The sequence below is a fragment of the Lepidochelys kempii genome, chromosome 11 (genome assembly GCF_965140265.1).
Source record: "Lepidochelys kempii isolate rLepKem1 chromosome 11, rLepKem1.hap2, whole genome shotgun sequence".
NCBI lineage: Eukaryota > Metazoa > Chordata > Testudines > Cheloniidae > Lepidochelys > Lepidochelys kempii.
In genome coordinates this window covers 4,211,487-4,234,531 of record NC_133266.1, presented here as the reverse complement: position 1 = coordinate 4,234,531, position 23,045 = coordinate 4,211,487, and the positions used below count along the sequence as shown (strand labels likewise).

The window sequence follows — 23,045 nt, the reverse complement described above, 5'->3', positions numbered from 1 at the left end:
TCAGGGAGAGCCTGCTTTTCCCCAGCACAGTGCCCAATGGCAGCAGCAGATACACTGAAGTGGATGAGACCCAGGAGGGAAGGCAGATTTGAAATTGACATTCAGTTTTTTCCCCTCTTCACAGAAACAACAGGAGAAGGAAGCTCTACTCCTCTTCTATAACAGAACCGCAGAAGCCAAAATCCGTTCAGTCATGTAAGTTGTGTGACAGTCATAGGATCAGAAGGGACCTCAAGAGGTGGTCCCCTGCGCTCAAAGCAGGACTAAGTATTATCTAGACCGTCCCTGACAGGTGTTTGTCTAACCTGTTCTTAAAAATCTCCAATGATGGAGATTCCACAACCTCCCTAGGCAACTTATTCCATTTGACTACTCTGTTTAACTACTACTCGGTGTTTAACTACTCTGACAGTTAGGAAGTTGTTCCTGATGTCCAACCTAAACCGCCCTTGCTGCAATTTAAGCCCATGGCTTCTACTCCTATCCTCAGAGGTTAATCCAGTGCCTCATTCTGACCTACCTAGTGAGAAGAGAGAAATTGAGCCTTTGAGATAAGATTGCAGCAAAATCAAGTGCAGCTAACAAAAAAATAATTAATTACAACACACAGCAGTCTCTTCTTCCAAGGTCTCTCTACCTGCCCAGCCTTCAGATTTAATTCCAGATAGGTCCAAATTGGGATGTTTAGTTCCATATCTAAAGCTACCCAATGTTTGGGGTTAAGATCAAGTCCTCTGGTTCGGGCCTTTCTTTAGTTTAAAAGGAACAAACCAGTGCAATCATCAGTGTAAAGAGAATTTTAAAAAACGAACACTGCAGTCTTGCTGCAGAAAGTATTGAGCCAACCTATTTGTCAACCAAATTTAGTCTTTAGTTTTATAGTGCTCACTAGAGGTGCGATGTTGACAGCCCTGAAGGTCTGGAATGCTCTACAGAGCCCACGTGGGATCATGTAACAATGTAAGCTTCCTCCATGAATGGGCTTTTAACTCTTTCCTCTGTAGAGGTAATCCCTTCGAGATGGGCTGCAGGCCCGTTCCTCCGTAGCTTTTTTTTTTTTTTTTTTTTTTGCTGAGACTCTCAACGGATCAGTTAGGATGTTGGTTTTTGTTTGTTTTTTATGGGGACATTTATAATTTGCCACTGATTTTTATTTCTCATAGCCCACTGACCGGCCATGCTATTGGAATGATCAGGGTCATGTGTACTGCATGACTTCACAGCCACAGCATTTGCTGCACAATCCAGCATTGCAGCCCAGAGGCTCTGCTTTTGTTTTAAAAAAGTGTTTCTTGTCTTTATGTTGGTGAAGAAAACCACGTGAACTGAATATACAACCGTACAGTGTTGTTCCCCCGTGTCTGCAGAGGTCTGAAAAAATAGCACTGAGAGGTGGGAACTGCCCCATTTACGCAGTGGCACCTATGAAATTCTAAAGATTAAAATTTAAATGCTAGCCTAAGCTGCTTGACTGGTTTAGCAGAGCTGCCTAGCTAATATTCAGAAGTAGCTCGAGCTAATGTCCTTATTCCACCATCCCAGTATGCCTCCCACAATATCTTGAGTGCCAAAATGTCCAACTTCCCCCTGACTACTTCTCCAATGCAGCAGTGTTGCAAAAAATCTGTTGCATGTTAAACTGAAAATGTCAGGACAGCATATCAAATAAATGTAATGACTTGAATATCATTCCACAGAGGGTCATTGAGCTGATCGTATTATTCGTTTTCAGCTTTGTTTCAGTGTAAACCTTCTCTTGAATTAAATTAAATTAAACTAAAATAGAATTTCCTATGATTCACCAGAACATCACAGAGTTCAGTGACTTGGCTGCAGAATTTAAGTCCATCTTGCCACGGAGTCGTTTGTTTTTTTCAGTCATAGCTGGCCTGGGCTGTGTTGAAAACAGTGACTTAATGGTGAAATACTTCACAGTCCTGATTTTAACACCAATCCATCAAGCCATCTATCCTCATTAGAAGCTAAAATTTGATTTACCTGTTCCCAACAATTTGTAAATAACTTGCAATGAGTTTCCTATGTAACAAGCGATTGTATGTCTTAGTGGACTGAAAAATAAGTTTCAAGATGTCCTGTTAAATTTGTTCTTCAGGGAAGTTTCCTTTTTAGAGTGACAACAGCATTAAATAAATGTATTATGGGTAATTGCCTCCTGGATAACATAACGTGTTCCACAAGATGCCTAGAGTTAGAAATATGAATGAATGAATGAATGGGATAGACAGATAAATGGAAATGACTTTAAGTTGGGTCACTCTGTTTCATCAAGTGTGACTCAGTGATGTACAAATAAAAATAGATACATTTGTCATGCAGTGGCCAGATGTCCAGAAAAATGAGTGATGTGTCCCTAGATCTTTTTTTATATGTGGATATTGATTATTGAAATGCTATTTTTTGCTGGCCAGTTTCCTGATTTCTGCCTATAGACGAACAATATCTCTTCGGATTTGAAGGTAATGTGTGCATGGGACAACAGAGACATCAGTAATATAACTTGGATTATTTGTTTTTAATACAGAGAATACATCCTGGATTTATTGGAAAGCGGGAGAGACAAATTCCTGGTGTTCGCTCATCACAGGATAGTACTGAATGCAATCAGCAAAGAGCTGGAGAACAAAGTAAGTTCTTAAATCAGGTTCCTGTTAATTTTATTATTGATCCAACTTCAAAGCTGCTGGAGACTTCTGGCAGGTCACCTACTTTATGAAAATTAGTGACACACACAATTCTCTTATTGAGATATCTCTAATGTCTCAGTAATGGCCATGATTACTGAGTCTCCAGAATGAGACTGCCTGGTGGGATGTACATTTTGTGTATGTGAGGGCTATTGCTGCAGAAGTTTCTTGGTGTTCACCACCACCTGGAGTGATGTGTGTACGGTGTTTTGAGAAGTGCTGTTTTACTACCATACATTGCCATTGCTGCTTTTCGTACCTCTTTGGAGAAGGTGGTGAGAAGGCAGTGACAAACCAGCCCCAGCTATATCTGCATGGCTTTTGTTTCTTGGGTCCCTGTTGCTCTGATTTTTGTGCCTGGCTATTGTATGGCGGCTCAAGTCTACTTAATAACTGTATAGCGATCTTTCTGCTGTTTCTAGTGATGAGTAGAGATCAAGTTTCTATGCCTGTTTCATCTGATCGATCAGATTTTGAAAGCTCATGAAATGGCTGTGAGACCTGGTCGTGGTAGATGGGAGGTGGTTTTGCTAATTTCTCACTGAGAAATCTCTGAGGGTAGTACTCGGCAATTGCTCATCATCCCTGACATTTATAAGGTACCCATCATATCACTGCTCCTCTTCGGTGACGAGACCATTGGAAAATTGTTAGCTTTGCAGCTGCAGCATCAATATGTGGGCAATACTCAGCGCTGCACTGAACCTTTTCATCTACGTCTCCTTTTCGCTGACCCGGACTCTGCAGGCAGCCCAGTGCCTAAGCATGATAGTGACCCGGATGAAGAGTAGCTGAGGGGATGGCGGCTGGTGATGCTGGTTCCTTATTGTGCGTTTATGCCCAAATCGAATGGCAGCATTAGAGAATGCTGAAATAAAATTTAATATATATATATTTTTCCCCTTGCCAATGCATTTAAAATATAGCAAAATGTTAAGGAGTAGTTCAGTGGGTTTTTTGATCTTCACAAGCACTGGTGGTGGTGGGGGAAATCCTCTAAAATTTGGGAAAATAAAGACCTGCCAATGATCTTTCTCCACTCCCTCCTTTCAGCATATTGGATATATTCGCATTGATGGCGCCACACCTTCAGCTGAGCGTCAGTCTCTGTGCCAGAAGTTCCAGTTCTCCGAGAAGCACTCTGTGGCTGTCTTATCCCTTACTGCTGCCAACACGGGGCTGACCCTCTCTTCTGCCGACTTGGTGGTGTTTGCAGAGTTATTCTGGAACCCAGGTGTAAGAAACCTACGTTACTACCATAACTTAACGAAGTGTGCGCCAGTGGAGAGAGCGCTGGACTGGGACTCCAGAGACCTGGGTTCTCTTCCCAGCTCTGCCACTGACCTGATGGGTAACCTTGGGGAAGTCACGTCCCCGCATGGTGCCTCAGTTTCCCCATCTGTAAAATGGGGCTAATGATGCTGACGTCCGCTGTAAAGTGCTTTGGGAGCTACTGAAAAAAGTGCTATATAAGAGCTAGGGGGTATTACTATTCTCATTACTGTACTGATCGGTCATATTGCCAAAAAAGGCAACTGTTTGTAGTGTTGAGGGGTGGAAATGGAAAAGTGTTATGGTGGTTCTTTGGAGGTGGGGAGAGGGATTTAAGGGAGCATCATCCAGGATTTGTTTCCTTCCTCACTTACTACTCTTCTACGTTCCCAGCCCCCCAAAAACCTTTACATGGCTGCAACCCCAGCTGACTGAACTGGCTGCTGCTGCCAGTGAAGTCAGTCAGTGGCCAGAGGGGATCACTCAAAAGCAATACAAACTTTTGTTCTCTGTCTTGGAATCACTCCAGTACTGGATCATGAGAACTGCCACTAGACCAGCTGGTCAGTTTGTGGATGTTTTGCTTTGAATAGGCCCATCATCAATACTGACCATCTGCTCCACTCTCTAGGACTAGGGAGTTCTGATTATCCATCACACCTCATTTTAAATGGCATTTTCCTTTTAATCCCAGCTACACGTGGGGGACTTTGCATCTAGCAGCAAATAGCTAAGGGATGAAGAGGTTATCTTGTTCAGTATTTTACTATGTATTAATTTGGACTCCTGGGACCTGATCCTAGGAGTAGCTTAACTCCTTTTGACTGCAGTGGGAGTAAAGGTGCGTACCGTCTTACAAGAGGCAGTCTTCACCTTCCAGGATTGGGCCCTGTGACAGGGTGTACCAGGTCTTCGTGGCCCCCCTGCTGGAGACCCGCTGCACTGCTACACCCTGCCGCAGAAAACTGCTCCCAGAGAGGTAAAGAGCAGTGAGTATTAGACCTCCAGTGTTGTAATTGTAGGGGTCCTGACCCACAAAGGAGTTTGGAGGGGGCTCATAAGGTTATTGTCTTGGAGGTGCCCTACGGCTACTCTTTCTTCTGCACTGCTGCTGGTGGCCGTGCTGCTGGACAGCGGTGGCTGCTGGCCGGGATCCCAGCTCTGAAGGCAGAGCCGCCCGCCAGCAGCAGCGCAGGAGTAAGGATGGCCTGGTCTGGTGTTGCCACCCTCACGTCTGCGCTGCTGCCTGCAGAGCTGGGCCCTCAGTCAGCTGCCGCCTCTCTCTGGCCACCCACCTTTGAAGGCAGCGCAGAAGTAAGAGTGGCAGTACCACGACCCCCTTAAAATAACCCACTGCAACTCCCTTTTGTGTCAGGACCCCCAGTTTGAGAAACGCTGGTCTCCCCCCTGAAATCTGTACAGTATGTGGTAAAAGCACACAGAAGACTAGATTTCAGGGGGGAGACCAGAATTACCGTCCGTGTCGTGTTTTTTCATGGCTGTGAATTTGGTAGGGGCCTACCCATGGTCTAGTAAGATAAAAGACTAAATGTCTGTATGGAGCCAGCTTGGCTGCTAGTGAGAAGTAACATTACTGGTTATTAATACCAGATCCGGCTAATGACGTAATCCACCAAAACAGAGAACAGGCTACTCCATATAGCCACCATACTGTGGTGTGGAAGGAACAGCACATTGTTTTTATGTTAGTAGAGAAACAGGGACGAACATTTACCAGAATGTTTTACCAGTTAAACACACATACCTCTGCTAGCTTTAATCTAGCTAGCGCATGGTATGGCCACATCCTGAATACTGTGTGCAGATCTGGTTGCCCTTTTTAAAAAAAAAAAGATATATTGGACTTGGAAAAGGTTCAGAAAAGGGCAACGCGAATTATTAGGAGTATGGAATGGCTGTCATATGAGGAGAGATTAGTAAGATTGGGACTTTTCAGCTTGGAAAAGAATGAGTGAGGGGGGATATGATAGAGGTCTATAAAATCATGACTGGTGTGGAGAAAGTAAATAAGGAAGTGTTATTTACTCCTTCTCATAACCCACGAACTGGGGGGGGGGTCACCAAATGAAATTAGTAGGCAGCAGGTGTAAAACAAACAAAAGGAAGTATTTCTTCATGTAGCACACAGTCAACCTGTGGAACTCTTTGCCATAGGATGTTGTGAAGGCCAAGACTATAACAGGGTTCAAAAAATAACTAGATGAGTTCATGGAGGATAGGTCCATCAGTGGCTATTAGCCAAGGCAGGGATGGCATCCCTAGTCTCTGTTTGCCAGAAGCAGGGAATGGGTGATAGGGGGTGGATTACTTGATGGTTACCTGTTCTGTTCATTCCCTCTGGGGCACCTGGCATTAGCCACTGTCGGATACTGGGCTAGATGGATCTTTGGTCTGACTCAGTTTGGCCGTTCTAATGTTCTTAATACTAGCAGTGACAATGTGGCAGGCTGAGTTTCAGCATGAGTGAGTTTCCCCAGTGCATGCCTGCTGGGGACAGCAGGGACACACGTGGGCTGCTGGCACATGCTGGGGTCCACACAGCCGCATCTGCACTGTTATTGTTACCTGCATTAGCTAGATCAAAGTCAGCACGGATATGCCTATCTGCTCTACAGTTACACCTTGGTCTGCGGTGTAGACGTGCCTTCAGTCTCTCTGGGCCTCAATTCCCCAGCTGTAAAATGGGAATGCAGCCCTTCCCTACTTCACAAAAGTGTGTTGAGGATAAATGCCTTGAAGATTGAGAGGGACTCAGATAGTACAGTAATGGGATGGGGGGCATATTAGCACCTTGTAAAGCTGCACTGTATTCTGTTCCCTCTACTGCTCTCTTTAATTATTTAAAGAAAATTAATCCTGTTGTTTTCAGCTGTCCATGCGCTCCAGTCCTCGTTCTCTGCATCCAGTTGGGGCAGTAGATAGGATCACAGCTTTGAACTGTTCTATATAACTAGGCAAATGTCTCAATTTAAACCAATTTCACCTCTGGCTCACAAAGATCTGTTATCTCTCTGATTCACTTGCACGATGACACCAGAAGTGCTGAGCTGTGAAAATGGAGGGGTGGAAAACACTCCTGCAGAGCATGTGTGCTTGGTACCGTTACTGATCAGTCAGTCTTAGCTAGCGCTTGGCTTGGAAACCTCCAAGGAAAGGCTGGGCAGTGCCTGAATTGGGATTAGTGCAAGTGAGCGGGGACGGTGAGCTATGCCATACCATTACGATATTTATTGCTGGTATGCCATACTGGAAGGACACATTTTCAGAATGGCAGGGCTCCTCCGAGAACTGCGGCGGCAAAAGGAGCAGAATGCGGGGCCGCTCTGGCATGGCTGTACCACCCCCAGCCCTTCCACGCAGCAGCGTCTCCTGTCTGGGGTGTGTACAGCCCTGCCGGAGGACAGGGCTTGGGACTGGAAGAGCTGCTGGCATGGGGCTGCCCAGTGGCCCCACATTCTGCTCCTTTCGCCACTGCAGTTCCCGGGAGAGCCCTGCAGTTCAGAAATCCATATCCGGCACAGCAGGAGGACAGAGTTCCCCCCCACCCGCCAGGTAATATGGGATGGGGAGAGCGCGGGGGGCCTGGGCTGGGGGCAGAGCGGGGAGGAGTCACTTGGGGAGGTCACCTGCCTCTCCTTTAGCTGGTGCTCCCCTTTGTGTCCCTCCCATGAGTTGCCTGTGTGTACTGGTAAGAGTTAAAATCTCCTTGCGCCACTGGATTGGTGACTCATGAGGTGGCCGTATTCTCTGGGTCAGTACTGAGCCAGTGTTCCAGCACAGCGTTGGCAGGGCTGCAAGTGCTGCCTTTCATTCTAAACATAAAACAAAGGGCCTGACCGCTTGTCATTAGAAATCCAAGTGTGCCGCCTTCAAGAGAATCATAGAATCACAGAATATCAGGGTTGGAAGGGACCTCAGGAGTCTAGTCCAACCCCCTGCTCAAAGCAGGACCAACCCCAACTAAATCATCCCAGCCAGGGCTTTGTCAAGCCTGACCTTAAAAACTTCTAAGGAAGGAGATTCCACCACCTCCCTAGGTAACACATTCCAGTGTTTCACCACCCTCCTAGTGAAAAATTTATTCCTAATTTCCAACCTAAATCTCCCCACTGCAACTTGAGACCATTACTCCTTGTCCTGTCCTCTTCTACCACTGAGAATAGTCTAGATCCATCCTCTTTGGGTAGTTGAAAGCAGCTATCAAATCCCCCCTCATTCTTCTCTTCTGTAGACTAAACAATCCCAGTTCCCTCAGCCTCTCCTCATAAGTCATGTGTTCCAGTCCCCTAATCATTTTTATTGCCCTCCGCTGTACTCTCTCCAATTTTTCCACATCCTTCTTGTAGTGTGGGGCCCAAAACTGGACACACTACTCCAGATGAGGCCTCACCAATGTCGAATAGAGGGGAACGATCACGTCCCTCGATCTGCTGGCAATGCCCCTACTTATACAGCCCAAAATGCCATTGGCCTTCTTGGCAACAAGGGCACACTATTGACTCATATCCAGCTTCGCATCCACTGTCACCCCTAGATCCTTTTCTGCAGAACTGCTGCCTAGCCATTCGGTCCCTAGTCTGTAGCGGTGTATGGGATTCTTCCGTGTTAAGTGCAGGACTCTGCACTTGTCCTTGTTGAACCTCATCAGATTTCTTTTGGCCCAATCCTCCAATTTGTCTAGGTCCCTCTGTATCCTATCCCTACCCTCCAGCATATCTACCTCTCCTCCCAGTTTAGTGTCGTCTGCAAACTTGCTGAGGGTGCAATCCACACCATCCTCCAGATCATTTATGAAGATATTGAACAAAACCGGCCCCAGGACCGACCCTTAGGGCACTACACTTGATACCGGCTGCCAACTAGACATGGAGCCATTGATCACTATCCGCTGAGCCCGACAATCTAGCCAGCTTTCTATCCACCGTATAGTCCATTCATCCAGCCCATACTTCTTTAACTTGCTGGCAAGAATACTGTGGGAGACCATGTCAAAAGCTTTGCTAAAGTCAAGGAACAACACATCCACTGCTTTCCCTTCATCCACAGAGCCAGTTATCTCGTCATAGAAGGCAATTAGATTAGTTAGGCATGACTTGCCCTTGGTGAATCCATGCTGACTGTTCCTGATCACTTTCCTCTCATCTAAGTGCTTCAGAATTGATTCCTTGAGGAATCAATCAATCAAGAGGGCGGGGTACTAAGCCTGGATCCCTGCCCAGATTCCATCCTGCCTGCCTACTATTCACCAGCTATTTGAGTTGGATAATAGTAATACCTCATTCTCCTAGCACTCTTCACCAGGTAGCTCTCGATGCATTTCACAAAGGAGGTCGTCAGTATCATTAGCCCCATATACAAATAGGGAAACTGAGGCACGGAGCAGCGAAGTGGCTAGCCCAGTATCACCCAGCAGGCCAGTTTCAGAGCTGGGAATAGAATCCAAGTCTCCTGAATCCCAGTCAGTGCTCGATCCACTGGGCCACGCCACATCTCATTCTATTTCACTTCTTGCTCTAAACTGCAGAGTAGCCCAGCTGTGCGCCATTAAGCAGCTGATGCATTCCTCCCCTAAGGCAGCGGCATTTCGGTAAATGATCTTTATATGTACAAATTGTGGAGCTGTTTGAGGGCCCTCTGAATACAGTGTGCCATTTGAATTATCAGTTACCGGCAGGACTGGAATTCCAACAGCCCCCATATGCCTCAGAAAAACTGTATGAGTATTTGTTTGTTCACGGTGTTAATTGCAAATCCCACACACATGCACAGGCTTTTGGTGATGCAGGAAACTGAGAAGCTTTCTCTAGGGAATTCTTTTAGCAGCTGGTTGTTTAGAGGACATCAGAGGAAAATGTGTGAGAGGAAGCTTGATCTTTGGGGTTCAGGTGCTGGCCAGGGACTAGGATCTGAACTCAGATCTCTGCTCTGCCACATTTCCTGGGTGACCTGGGGCAAGTTGATTCATCTCTCTGTGCCTCAGTTCCTCACGTGTGAAAGGGGGAAATAACCCTTCTGTCCTCCCGCCCATTTTGCAGCTTGGCTGTTCAGGTTATAAATTCTTGGTGGGCAGGGCTGGCTCTCTGCTAGGCCCTGATCTCAGCTGGGGACTCTTGGTGCTAATAGGGTACAAATCGGAGTAGTTAAGCATCAGGAAAGATAGGTCTCTATTTCCTGGGGCCGGTTTCGTAAATTCTTGTGTGTTATACTGTTTCACTGTGCTTTCTCTGTTTATTTAAATACAGGTTTTGATCCAAGCAGAAGATCGGGCACATCGAATTGGACAAACCAGTTCTGTTAATGTTCATTACCTGGTGGCTAAAGGCACAGCAGATGACTACTTATGGTAGGGAGTGGAAAGGACTCAGTCTAACTCTTCATCTATCTCTTTGGGACTTGGGATATGTTACTTAACCTCTCTGTGCTTGACTCCTTCTCTGTACCATGGGGGTGGCAGTAACGTGCTCTCAGGGTACTGGGAGGAGTGATATTTGTCTTGGGGTAAGGCTTTCTAGAAGGGCAAAGTCTTGTTAACAGTCTGGCCTCCTCACTGAGGGTGACAAACCAATAAAACAGACCTATTTATCAGGCAAAGAGTGGTTGTTGAGATGTTTGAGAGGAAGTTTGACTGCTTCTTGGTTGCAACACGGAGTATTACAGGTGCTGAGCGCTTCCCGAGAAGTGAAGTTAGCGGGGACTGAGGGTGTTCAGCAGAGATAAGGCCCATACGACTTTCTGGGTCCTGAGTTCTTGGGCACACAGAGGAAGCCTGCTCTGCTTCCTCTCATGTCGCTCATCAGCAAAGCCGTCTGACCAGCTCACGAAGGGACATTGACGTGCCCCAGTGGGAACTCAATCCATCCTTCTTTGGCTTGTGGGAAGGTTGGTGGGATGTGGGGCTATGGGAGTATAATGTGATGGGGAGGGACTCTAGGAAATCCTCTGTGTTTTGAGGGAAAGGGCCTGCAATTGATGAAGGAAAATGATTCACCAGATGGTACGTTGACTGTCCGAAATTATATCTTTCCATTACCTCATCTGAAAGCGCAAATGAGTTGAAGTGAACTTATACAGTTCCCAGAATATCATGATTGCAAATAATTATGGCCTTGCATCATGAGGAACTGGAAACTGACATGTCGCCCACATTTCAAGGAAAGCTAATGACAGTAATTTTCCTTTTTATTTGTGAAATGTGGTCCATGCAACCACTGGTGCTTGACTGAAAGGAAATATGCTTTTCAGAAGAGGACATACTTATCCTTTCATCCGCCCACCCACCCATGCCAACTCCAGGAGAGATGAGGGCATTTTATTAATGAAGGGTCATTAATTGCGCTAGGTGATGTTCACTTCTTTATAGTTTCTTGTCATGTGCTGCAAATCCTAGGAATTGGAGGTGGGAATGGAACCTGTTGCTCCCAGTACCACCCTGTGGAACCACTTTCCCACCTTGATCTTTACACCTTCCAAATATTTGTAGACTGCAATCACATCCTCTTATTTGTCAGTTAATTACACTGCACACATTTAGCTCTCAACCTTTACATCCAGATCAGTCCATTTAGCCCCTCTAATCCTTTCTACTGCTTTTTTCTGAATGCCTCTATTTAATATCTCTGGTCCTGAGGTGCCCAAAACTTAACACAGCATTCTAGGTGTGTGCATACAAACAGAAGGCAACATAGTGAAATTGACTTTGGTTACTAGAACTGGCTCTGCAAGGATGGGGTCTATCCTAAGATGAAAGGGCTGGTGCATTTCAATACTCCGAAGACAATGCTTTTTCATTGGCCCATGGTAAATGACACCACAAAACCAATGATATACCTGAGATACATCAGTGATGTTTTCATCCTCTGGACAGATGACCTAAACTCCCTCATATATTTCCACCACAAGTTCAACAACCACCACCCATTGTGATGTTCCCCTGGTGTTATCTGGACCGGTGATCTGCTAGGTCACTCCAAATCATGACTCTGGGAGCCAGCCTTACGCGGCTCTGCTGTGAAAACCCCCACTCCCGGGCTGTTCATGCACAGCCTCTGGCACATAAGCTGCTCCCAGTAATGTGAGTGAGCACTTTTGGCCAGCTGCTGCTTGGATTGTGCAACCGAATGACAATAGCCAATATCTCCGGTCCCAGTCACAATCCTAGGAACCTGTTTTGCAGTGTCCAGTTATGCCCACTGCAAGCTTATATGAGTATGTCAATTTAACAAAGATATTGTTATGTACCAGGCTTATTATCCCAAGGGGAGTCTCTGACATGCTTCAAACCAAACGCGCTGGTTCAGGTAGGATAAACAAATTTTTTAACTACAAAAGATGGATTTTAAGTGATTATAAGTCAAACTACGACAAGTCAGATTTGGTCAAATGACATACAAGCAAAATGCATTCTAAACTGATCTTAACACTTACAGTGCCCTTACAAACTTAGATGCCTCTCACCACAGCTGTCTGGTTGCCCTTCAGCCAGGCTCTCCCCTTTGATCAGCGCTTCAGTCACTTGGTGGTGGTGTCTGTAGATGGAGGTGGAAGAGAGAGGAAGAGCATGGCAAACGTCTCTCCCTTTTGTCATGTTCTTTCTTCCCTTTTGGCTGTGCCCCCCCAATCCCGGGTCAGGTGAGCATTACCTCATCGTAGTCCCAAACTGACCAAGGGAAGTGGGGTGATTCATTCATTCGAGAGTCCAACAGATCCTTTGTTACTGCCTAGGCCAGTGTCCTTTGTTCCTGTGAGGCTGGGCTGGGTTTGTCCCATACATGCCCTGATGAGGTATGAACTGCCCATCTGTTCCTGGAGAGTTTTGCCTGGGCTTGTTTTAAGCCATGAGGACACATTTTCAGCCTCATAACTATATACATGAAATTACAACCTATAAAATTACTAGAACATTACTGTAACAACAATTACTATAACATTACAATAACAACAATGCTCAGTGTATCATGAGCCTTCTGAAGACACCCGACATGACAAACTTTGCATTGGATACCACACAACCATATTATAAGGATGAACATGGGGGTGCAGGATGTTCCCCCGAGGCACAGAGCGTCACGCCCATCCATCAAACTGTCTCTAGAACATTTCCACATGAGCATCAATTTCCTGAACACCATGATCAGCTTCAACAATGGAACCCTACAAACAACTATATACAAGAAACCCACAGAACCAGTAACTACCCCCAGTATACCAAGAAATCTATAGCCAGGCAGTCAGATACCACAGAATTTGCTCCAAGGAGAAAGTCTGAGACACACACCTTTACACACTTAAAATCGCCTTTACTAAGCAAGGAAACTCCACCAGAAAAGTAGATCACATCATGGAACTGGCCACTCAAACACTCAGAGAGAACCTGCTTCAGTATTGGTGGAGGGGCGGGGGGAACCCTCCCAACTGCAAATCCCTAGTTGTCACCTACCACCCCACACTGGAACCCATACAAGGCATCATTAAACAATTACAACTCATCCTCAATGGGGACCACATGCTGAAAGAAATCTTTCCCGAACTCGCTATGCTGGCCTTCAGCCAATACCCTAATGTCACCAAACTCATCATCAGAAGCAAGCTCCCCACAGATCAGGACACGCCAACTCATAGCGGCAACAGCACCTGCCATAACAACAGATGCAAAACCTGCAGACATATCTCCACTGCTACAATGATTGACACCCCTGACACACACCTTTCAAGCTCCAGGGGTCCTACACATGCCTATCACAACATGTTGTGTACTTCATCCAGTGCACTAAATGACCCAATAGCAACTATGTGGGTGAAACCAGACAATCACTGTGCTCTTAAGTGAATTTGCACAGGAAAATGATAAAAGGCAAAAACGCCATATCACCCAGGGGCAAACACTTTTCTTCACAAAACGATCACTCCATATCAGACCTCTCAGTCCCCATCCTCAAAGGATGCACAACACCTTCAGAGGACAAGCCTGGGAGCTTAAATTGATAACTCTGCTATACACCAAAAATCACAGACTTAATAGACACTGGATTTATGTCTAATACAACAATCTGCAACCCACGAATTCTCCTTTGTCGTATTCCTGCAGAGGTGTTAACTGCCCACTTCACCTTGGAAATGGTCTCTTGCAACATGGGTTAACTCCCTTGTATTTAGCTGTGACACTTGGTACCTTTCCCAGACCAGACTAATGTAAGCTCGAAAGCTTGTCTCTTTCACCAGTAAAAGTTGGTCCGATGAAAGAGATTCCCTCACCCACCTTGCCTTTCATGGTAAATGATTGGTAAATGCCTTTCATGGTAAATGAGGCGGGTGGTGGGGACTCTCTCCTCCGGGGGACTGAGTCATCTATCTGCCGCCCTGACCGGGAAAACCGAGAAGTCTGCTGCTTGCCAGGGGCTAAGATTCGCGATGTGACGGAGAGACTGCCGAGACTCATCAAGCCCTCGGATCGCTACCCCTTCCTGCTTCTCCACGTGGGCACCAATGATACTGCCAAGAATGACCTTGAGCGGATCACTGCGGACTATGTGGCTCTAGGAAGAAGGATAAAGGAGTTTGAGGCGCAGGTGGTGTTCTCGTCCATCCTCCCCGTGGAAGGAAAAGGCCTAGGTAGGGAGCGTCGAATCGTGGAAGTCAACAAATGGCTACGCAGGTGGTGTCGGAGAGAAGGCTTTGGTTTCTTTGACCATGGGATGGTGTTCCATGAAGGAGGAGTGCTGGGCAGAGACGGGCTCCATCTTACGAAGAGAGGGAAGAGCATCTTTGCCAGCAGGCTGGCTAACCTAGTGAGGAGGGCTTTAAACTAGGTTCACCGGGGGAAGGAGACCAAAGCCCTGAGGTAAGTGGGAAAGCGGGATACCGGGAGGAAGCACAGGCAGGAATGTCTGTGAGGGGAGGGCTCCTGCCTCATACTGGGAATGAGGGGTGATCAACAGGTTATCTCAAGTGCTTATATACAAATGCACAAAGCCTTGGAAACAAGCAGGGAGAACTGGAGGTCCTGGTGATGTCAAGGAACTATGACGTGATCGGAATAACAGAGACTTGGTGGGATAACTCACATGACTGGAGTACTGTCATGGATGGTTATAAACTGTTCAGGAAGGACAGGCAGGGCAGAAAAGGTGGGGGAGTAGCACTGTATGTAAGGCAGCAGTATGACTGCTCAGAGCTCCGGTACGAAACTGCAGAAAAACCTGAGTGTCTCTGGATTAAGTTTAGAAGTGTGTGCAACAAGAGTGATGTAGTGGTGGGAGTCTGCTATAGACCACCGGACCAGGGGGATGAGGTAGATGAGGCTTTCTTCCGGCAGCTCGCGGAAGCTACTAGATCGCACGCCCTGGTTCTCATGGGTGACTTTAATTTTCCTGATATCTGCTGGGAGAGCAATACAGCGGTGCATAGACAATCCAGGAAGTTTTTGGAAAGCGTAGGGGACAATTTCCTGGCGCAAGTGCTAGAGGAGCCAACTAAGGGGGGCGCTTTTCTTGACCTGCTGCTCACAAACCAGGTAGAATTAGTGGGGGAAGCAAAAGTGGATGGGAATCTGGGAGGCAGTGACCATGAGTTCGTTGAGTTCAGGATCCTGACGCAGGGAAGAAAGGTAAGCAGCAGGATACGGACCCTGGACTTCAGGAAAGCAGACTTCGACTTCCTCAGGGAACGGATGGCCAGGATCCCCTGGGGGACTAACTTGAAGGGGAAAGGAGTCCAGGAGAGCTGGCTGTATTTCGAGGAATCCCTGTTGAGGTTACAGGGACAAACCATCCCGATGAGTCGAAAGAATAGTAAATATGGCAGGCGACCAGCTTGGCTTAATGGTGAAATCCTAGCGGATCTTAAACATAAAAAAGAAGCTTACAAGAAGTGGAAGGTTGGACATATGACCAGGGAAGAGTATAAAAATATTGCTCGGGCATGTAGGAATGTTATCAGGAGGGCCAAATCGCACCTGGAGCTGCAGCTAGCCAGAGATGTTAAGAGTAACAAGAAGGGTTTCTTCAGGTATGTTGGCAACAAGAAGAAAGCCAAGGAATGTGTGGGCCCCTTACTGAATGAGGGAGGCAACCTAGTGACAGAGGATGTGGAAAAAGCTAATGTACTCAATGCTTTTTTTGCCTCTGTTTTCACTAACAAGGTCAGCTCCCAGACTGCTGCGCTGGGCATCACAAAATGGGGAAGAGATGGCCCGCCCTCTGTGGAGATAGAGGTGGTTAGGGACTATTTAGAAAAGCTGGACGTGCACAAGTCCATGGGGCCGGACGAGTTGCATCCGAGAGTGCTGAAGGAATTGGCGGCTGTGATTGCAGAGCCATTGGCCATTATCTTTGAAAACTCGTGGCGAACCGGGGAAGTCCCGGATGACTGGAAAAAGGCTAATGTAGTGCCAATCTTTAAAAAAGGGAAGAAGGAGGATCCTGGGAACTACAGGACAGTCAGCCTCACTTCAGTCCCTGGAAAAATCATGGAGCAGGTCCTCAAAGAATCAATCCTGAAGCACTTGCATGAGAGGAAAGTGATCAGGAACAGCCAGCATGGATTCACCAAGGGAAGGTCATGCCTGACTAATCTAATCGCCTTTTATGATGAGATTACTGGTTCTGTGGATGAAGGGAAAGCAGTGGATGTATTGTTTCTTGACTTTAGCAAAGCTTTTGACACGGTCTCCCACAGTATTCTTGTCAGCAAGTTAAGGAAGTATGGGCTGGATGAATGCACTACAAGGTGGGTGGAAAGCTGGCTAGATTGTCGGGCTCAACGGGTAGTGATCAATGGCTCCATATCTAGTTGGCAGCCGGTATCAAGTGGAGTACCCCAAGGGTCGGTCCTGGGGCCAGTTTTGTTCAATATCTTCATAAATGATCTGGAGGATGGTGTGGATTGCACTCTCAGCAAATTTGCGGATGATACTAAACTGGGAGGAGTGGTAGATACGCTGGAGGGGAGGGATAGGATACAGAAAGACCTAGACAAATTGGAGGATTGGGCCAAAAGAAATCTGATGAGGTTCAATAAGGATAAGTGCAGGGTCCTGCACTTGGGACGGAAGAACCCAATGCACAGCTACAGACTAGGGACCGAATGGCTAGGCAGCAGTTCTGCGGAAAAGGACCTAGGGGTGACAGTGGACGAGAAGCTGGATATGAGTCAGCAGTGTGCCCTTGTTGCCAAGAAGGCCAACGGCATTTTGGGATGTATAAGTAGGGGCATAGCGAGCAGATCGAGGGACGTGATCGTTCCCCTCTATTCGACATTGGTGAGGCCTCATCTGGAGTACTGTGTCCAGTTTTGGGCCCCACACTTCAAGAAGGATGTGGATAAATTGGAGAGAGTCCAGCGAAGGGCAACAAAAATGATTAGGGGACTGGAACACATGAGTTATGAGGAGAGGCTGAGGGAGCTGGGATTGTTTAGCCTGCAGAAGAGAAGAATGAGGGGGGATTTGATAGCTGCTTTCAACTACCTGAAAGGGGGTTCCAAAGAGGATGGCTCTAGACTGTTTTCAATGGTAGCAGATGACAGAACGAGGAGTAATGGTCTCAAGTTGCAGTGGGGGAGGTTTAGATTGGATATTAGGAAAAACTTTTTCACTAAGAGGGTGGTGAAACACTGGAATGCGTTACCTAGGGAGGTGGTAGAATCTCCTTCCTTAGAGGTTTTTAAGGTCAGGCTTGACAAAGCCCTGGCTGGGATGATTTAACTGGGAATTGGTCCTGCTTTGAGCAGGGGGTTGGACTAGATGACCTTCTGGGGTCCCTTCCAACCCTGATATTCTATGATTCTATGATTCTGTGCTCCTCTGCCTGGAAAGGAGCCCTGGGGACATCTTAAATGCTACCGCTTTCCTTTCTAGCAATATTTGGTGCTTGTTATCTTCCCATAGGCCTATGATTCAAGAGAAGATCAAAGTGCTGGGTGAAGCCGGTCTTTCTGAAGCCAGTTTCTCTGAAACAGCTGAAGCCACTGATTACTTCTACAAGGTAAGTGCTGTGACTGTGAGACATCAGCCCGAGTCATTCCTGGGAGGAGTTAAGCTGACTTGGGCTTTGTATGTCTCTAGAGTGACGGGTTAACAGAAGAGAAGATCTGAGCTCGCACCAGTTCTGCTTTAAATGCCATAGGCTGGGTCATCCACCTTCCTCCCCGATCCATGCTGGAGTGGACCCTCCACACAATGATCCCAATCTTGTTGTGTGGAAGGAGACTCTGGTGCCTCTGCAGGACCATTTCCTAACCCCCTTAGGCCCTGTGGAGGTTTCTCCATGTGGTAGGGACCCACATGGGAAAGAGGATGGGGTCAGGGCAGGCAGTGGGCAGCTGGTAATGCAAATACAGCTCCAGGATCTATTAATTTTTCTGCTGAGCCCCCATCCCCTGGGAGACCTAGGTAGCGTGGCCAGGGAGCTACCAGGGACCAGAACTGGCAGGGAGCACAGGACCTCCATGTGTGTATTTCATTGGCCTCTTGCAGCTCCCCCAGATCATAAGGATCCATGGGAGCAGCCCCCTTGCCTTCACTGTGAGGGAATCTCCATGAGGAAATTCTTCTAGAAGTTTCGCTGGGAAAAGCTCCCTCTAGTAGCTTTTCCTTGCTCCGCAAGGGACCACAAAATTTTGCCAATCAACCCCTTCCTCTTTCTCCACCTCTGAGAAAACGGTGATGTGTGGCTTCATTGCAGAGGGCACAACGGCAGAGCTGAGTTCAGGCTGGCCGTTCTCTCATGGGTACCTCACGTACTGGAATTCCATTCTCCATTGGTCAGGGGAGCCGTGAAGGAAATGGGAGCTGTGACCGAATTATAATCGCTGGCTGTTTGGCTTGTTTGTTAATATCCTGTGTGTGCAGAACCTCTCTGCTCTACCTCCACAGCGAGACCCGAAGCAGCAGACCATTTACAGCCTTTTCCAGAGGACCTTCTCTGAGCAGGGAGACAACCTCGACGAAGCTTTGCTCATGGAGGCGGCTGACGCTTGCCAGCGGTCTGACTCCAGGAGTGCCTCTCAGGATGCAGGAGCAGACACCTGCTCAGCGAGTCCATGTAAGAAACAGCGTCTTGAAGATTATTTTCACAGACAGTAACTAGAAAGGAAGAGACACTTTTAAAAAAAAAAAAAAAACTCACAGAATCATTGTATTGTTTGAGTTTCCAAAAATAAAACACATGAATGGGTTTTGGAGAAGATTCCCTGCCTTACTTCTATAGTGTTTTCCCCCCAAAGGATGGAAGGAGAAGGCAAGGTGCTTATCTGGGTCACTGAAACAGGGTTGGGTGTCAGCAGATTCCGAGTTCTAATCCTGTTTTTGCCAATGACACAGAAGTGGCCTTGGGCAAGGCATCTCCCTTCTGGGCCTCAGTTTGCACACCTGTTTTATTTTAAATAATGCTCACCTGTTTACATCACAGGAGTGTCACAAGGAGGAACTAGTGAATGGCTACAGACTGCCTTGAAGAGGCAGAGCGCCATATAAATGCAAACTATTATCACCCCAAAGAACTTTACACACTGTATACGTAGTGTGACATGGTCAGGCCAGATGGCTACAGGAGAGTGATAGAAGGTAGATATACTAGCCTCAGATTAAGCAGATCCCTTTTCCCTGAGTAAGATAATGGGCTGTTCCAGAACAATCAGGAAGTTGCTGGAACCAATTAAGGCAGGCTAATTAGGACACCTGGAGCCTATTAAGAAGCTACCAGAATCAGTTAGGACTGGCAGGCTAATCAGGGCATGTGGTTTTAAAAAGGACCTCACTTCAGTTAGTGAGGTGTGTGCGAGGAGCTGGGAGCAAGAGGTGCGCAAGAAGCTGGAGGACTGAGAGGTACAAGCGTTATCAGACATCAGGAGGAACGTCCGGTGGTCAGGACAAAGAAGGTGTTGGGAGGAGGCCATGGGGAAGTAGCCCAGGGAGTTACAGGAGACACTATAGACAGCTGCAATCCCCAAGGCCCTGGGCTGGAACCCAGAGTAGAGGGCGGGCCTGGGTTCCCCCCATCCCCCCAACTCCCTATTTGATATAAGAGGAGTTGATCTGGACCGTGGGTCCCACCAGAGGGGAAGGTCTCTGGCCTGTCCCTGACCCATTAGGTGGGCCAGCAGAAACTGTGGGGATTGTTCTCCTTTCCCCCATGCTGGCCAGTGATGAGGTTAGCCGACTGAATGGCAGGTTTGTGCCACTAACAAAAGGAGCCAAACTGAGGACTGCCGTAAACCTCTGAGGCAAGCAAATCTGCCAGAAAGCTCAGAAGCCACCAAAGCAGAGGAGGAACTTTGTCACAGTAGTTCACCACTGACATGCAGCCACTGCTGAGATGTGAGGGTGGCAGCTTAGCAGCAGTCTGGGGCGCAGCACAGCAGAAGTGAGAGGAGGAATTTTGGCCACTGGGGCAGATCTCTAGAACTGCAACAAGTGCATAGGATCTTTATTATCTGTGCAGAGCAGTCAGGACCTTGCACCCAGGTTTTCAGAATTGCCTAGGCTAACATGCAATGACCATCTATTTGCAATTACTGCAGACCGCAGTTATTAAATCTCATCCTGAAGACCCACATACAATAAATTGCTTAGAACTCAATATATCTATCTTGGAATGGTGAAGGGCTGATGTGATCCTGTCGTTGTCCAATGCTGCTCTGATTTAGAGTTGAATGGGCTGGTGGTAAAAACGTCTTGCTCCACTCTGTGCTACACCCTCCATGGTTGCTATTGTGCCGCAACGGCGGTGAACTACCTTTCAGACCCTGAAATGGGCCAGCGTAGACGCAGCCTGACAGGGTGCAGCGCTGTTCTTTCATTCCTTTCTAGTGGCGTTTGTGACATAACCCCTGACAACCGATTGGAACCGGTTTCTTTCACAAGGGCACTGAACAGCCAGCAGATGACTAGAACTATAGGTCGCTACCACCCTGGGCAAAACTTGAACATGCAATCAAGGGATGAGGGCTCTTTATCTCGTTACTAATCTCCTGAGGAATCCAGGCTCCTGATATTTGCCTAATTATCTTTCTTTATTTGTATTGCAGTAGTGTGTAGTCACTACAGCTTGTTCCTTTCTTCTCCGCCTCCTTTTTTAGAACTAGAAGATGCCCAGGAATTGGCTGGGCATGTATAATTGATGATGGCATGGGCAATGTAAGAATGAATAGGGGTCAATTTTATGAATTTGCCAAGATGCCAGTTAGATACATGTCCCAGTTACCATATGTGGAGAAGGTGGAGGGGAACACACACAGTTCTTACACTTTGCCTCTCACTTCCAGGGGTTAACATCCCTGTTCAGACAGGGTGCTTAGCTGCAGATGGTTACCAGACAATAGTAAAAGCATTCTGTTGCTTGAGTCTTCTGCCAAGTGAACAAAGTGACAATGCTTTCCTTAATTAAGGTTTTATTGGATCATTGACTGCAAATACCATCACATAAGCATGGAAATGGCCTACAAGATTCATATACAACGGGTACAATGTCTAAGTGATTCATTTATGACTGTGCAAAAGAGGTTTTCAGTTGGTAGGCAGTAGATTTAAAGGTTTGCAGGTGGTAAGCAAGAGGGAAGAAGAGTCCAACGGTGGACATTGGATCAAAAGTACCAAATGTCGTTCCTACTGTAGGAGACTCTGACCACTGCCCAGCCAGCCGTTTGTGCCTAGCTACTCTCCCCACTAGATTACATTGTTGGGCATCTCTCCCTAATTGTTCTCGACATCTTGCATCTAACCCTTTACACCAGGCGCTTGCCCACAGGACCCCATTTGAAACAGGGTTGTTATCAGTAGGCTGCAGGAAGTGGTGAGAAGGCTGGGGAGATTCTTCATGCACAAATCTTGTCATCTTCTCAGAAGAACAATTCTCTAACTCTCATACGTGAGAGGAGCAGCAAATAGCATTTTTCAGAAATCTGCTGAAAGTGTCTTTGGAGAATTCTGCCTCCCATAAAATCTCAATTTATTTTTATCTACACACTGATAAATCTCCAGTCCCATTAAAGGATGTGAGGTGTACTCTCTCTCTGTAATGGGACTCATAAAATCTCAGCTTGATCTTTGCAGAGTTGCTGAGACTCTTCATGAACACTTGAAATTCACTTTACCCTTTCTATATTAAAAAGAAAAGAAAATCTAGCCCTGGAGAAAAGTGTTTTTAGCCAGTAGGTCAAGGGAGCTCATTGCTGGTACACAGCCTATTATACCCTCCAGGTTATCAGAAAAGGTCTGTTTACAGTGGGAGCTGGGGTGAGAGTCCCAGCTCCAGGACAAATACCTGTGCAAGTTCTCAATGAGCTAGTGCATTACAAATAGAGTGTAGCCACCGAGTATGTGCCTAAGATCTCCAATGAGGACATTCTCAGGCAGTTAGCCCATCCCGCCGCTCATGTTGCCATGGCTACATTCTATTTTTAGCACTGCCGCTGGATGAGAGCTACTGCGGGTACGTCTCCTCAAGCCGGGAATTGAACCCCAAGCTCCAAGTCTAGATATACCCACAGATGGTACGCCTGGTTGTGGATGGAGACTGGCAGCAGGGCATTCCAGAAAGCCCAGGCCTCAGTTCTTGGTTGTGTCCAGTTGCTTCCCTTTTATTTAAAGAGGAATCCTCATTCGCTAAACCACAATAAACCGAACAGGAGAGAAAAAAAGGCAAAAAGCCAGAAAATGCAAGAATTGGAGAAGAGAAACTTTTTTGAAGTAGGAGGAGGAGGATGTTTGTATGGGGATGGTACTGTCCTAGGTCTCAGGGTTCAGCTCCCTGTGGGACCTTGAGCACAAGCCACTTAGGGTCTAGTCCAAAACCCAATGAGGTCAATGGAAAATCCCAGTGAAAAGCCACTGCCTTATCGGGACCCTTAATCACTCTGGTCCTCAATTCTTCATCTGTAAAATGGGGATGACATTGAATAATTTCCTTTCTCCCGCTCTTGGTTTTGTCTTTTTTTCTAGTTAGACTGTAAGCTCTTCAGTTAGGACTGTCTCTTGCCACGTGTCTGTACTCCACAGATCCTGGTTGGGGCATTTAGGTGCAACTGTGATATAAATAATAAAGTATAAAACGT

General features: G+C 46.9%; 1 protein-coding gene across 5 annotated transcripts in view; it reads left to right on the top strand.

The window, feature by feature from the left end:
- Positions 1-19,168, top strand: part of SMARCAL1 (SNF2 related chromatin remodeling annealing helicase 1) — a 63,465-nt gene extending 44,297 nt beyond the window's left edge. For 4 of the 5 annotated variants that reach the window (XM_073305003.1, XM_073304999.1, XM_073305000.1 and 1 more), the window contains 6 exons: positions 125-195; positions 2,543-2,645; positions 3,759-3,941; positions 10,241-10,341; positions 17,881-17,977; positions 18,844-19,168. In XM_073305003.1, coding sequence (XP_073161104.1) covers positions 125-195; positions 2,543-2,645; positions 3,759-3,941; positions 10,241-10,341; positions 17,881-17,977; positions 18,844-19,077 — 789 coding nt within the window. In that variant the 3' untranslated portion in view covers positions 19,078-19,168. The remainder of the gene's footprint in view (positions 1-124; positions 196-2,542; positions 2,646-3,758; positions 3,942-10,240; positions 10,342-17,880; positions 17,978-18,843) is intronic. The other variant, XM_073305002.1, reaches the window with a different exon arrangement.
- The last annotated feature ends 3,877 nt before the right edge of the window (positions 19,169-23,045 follow it).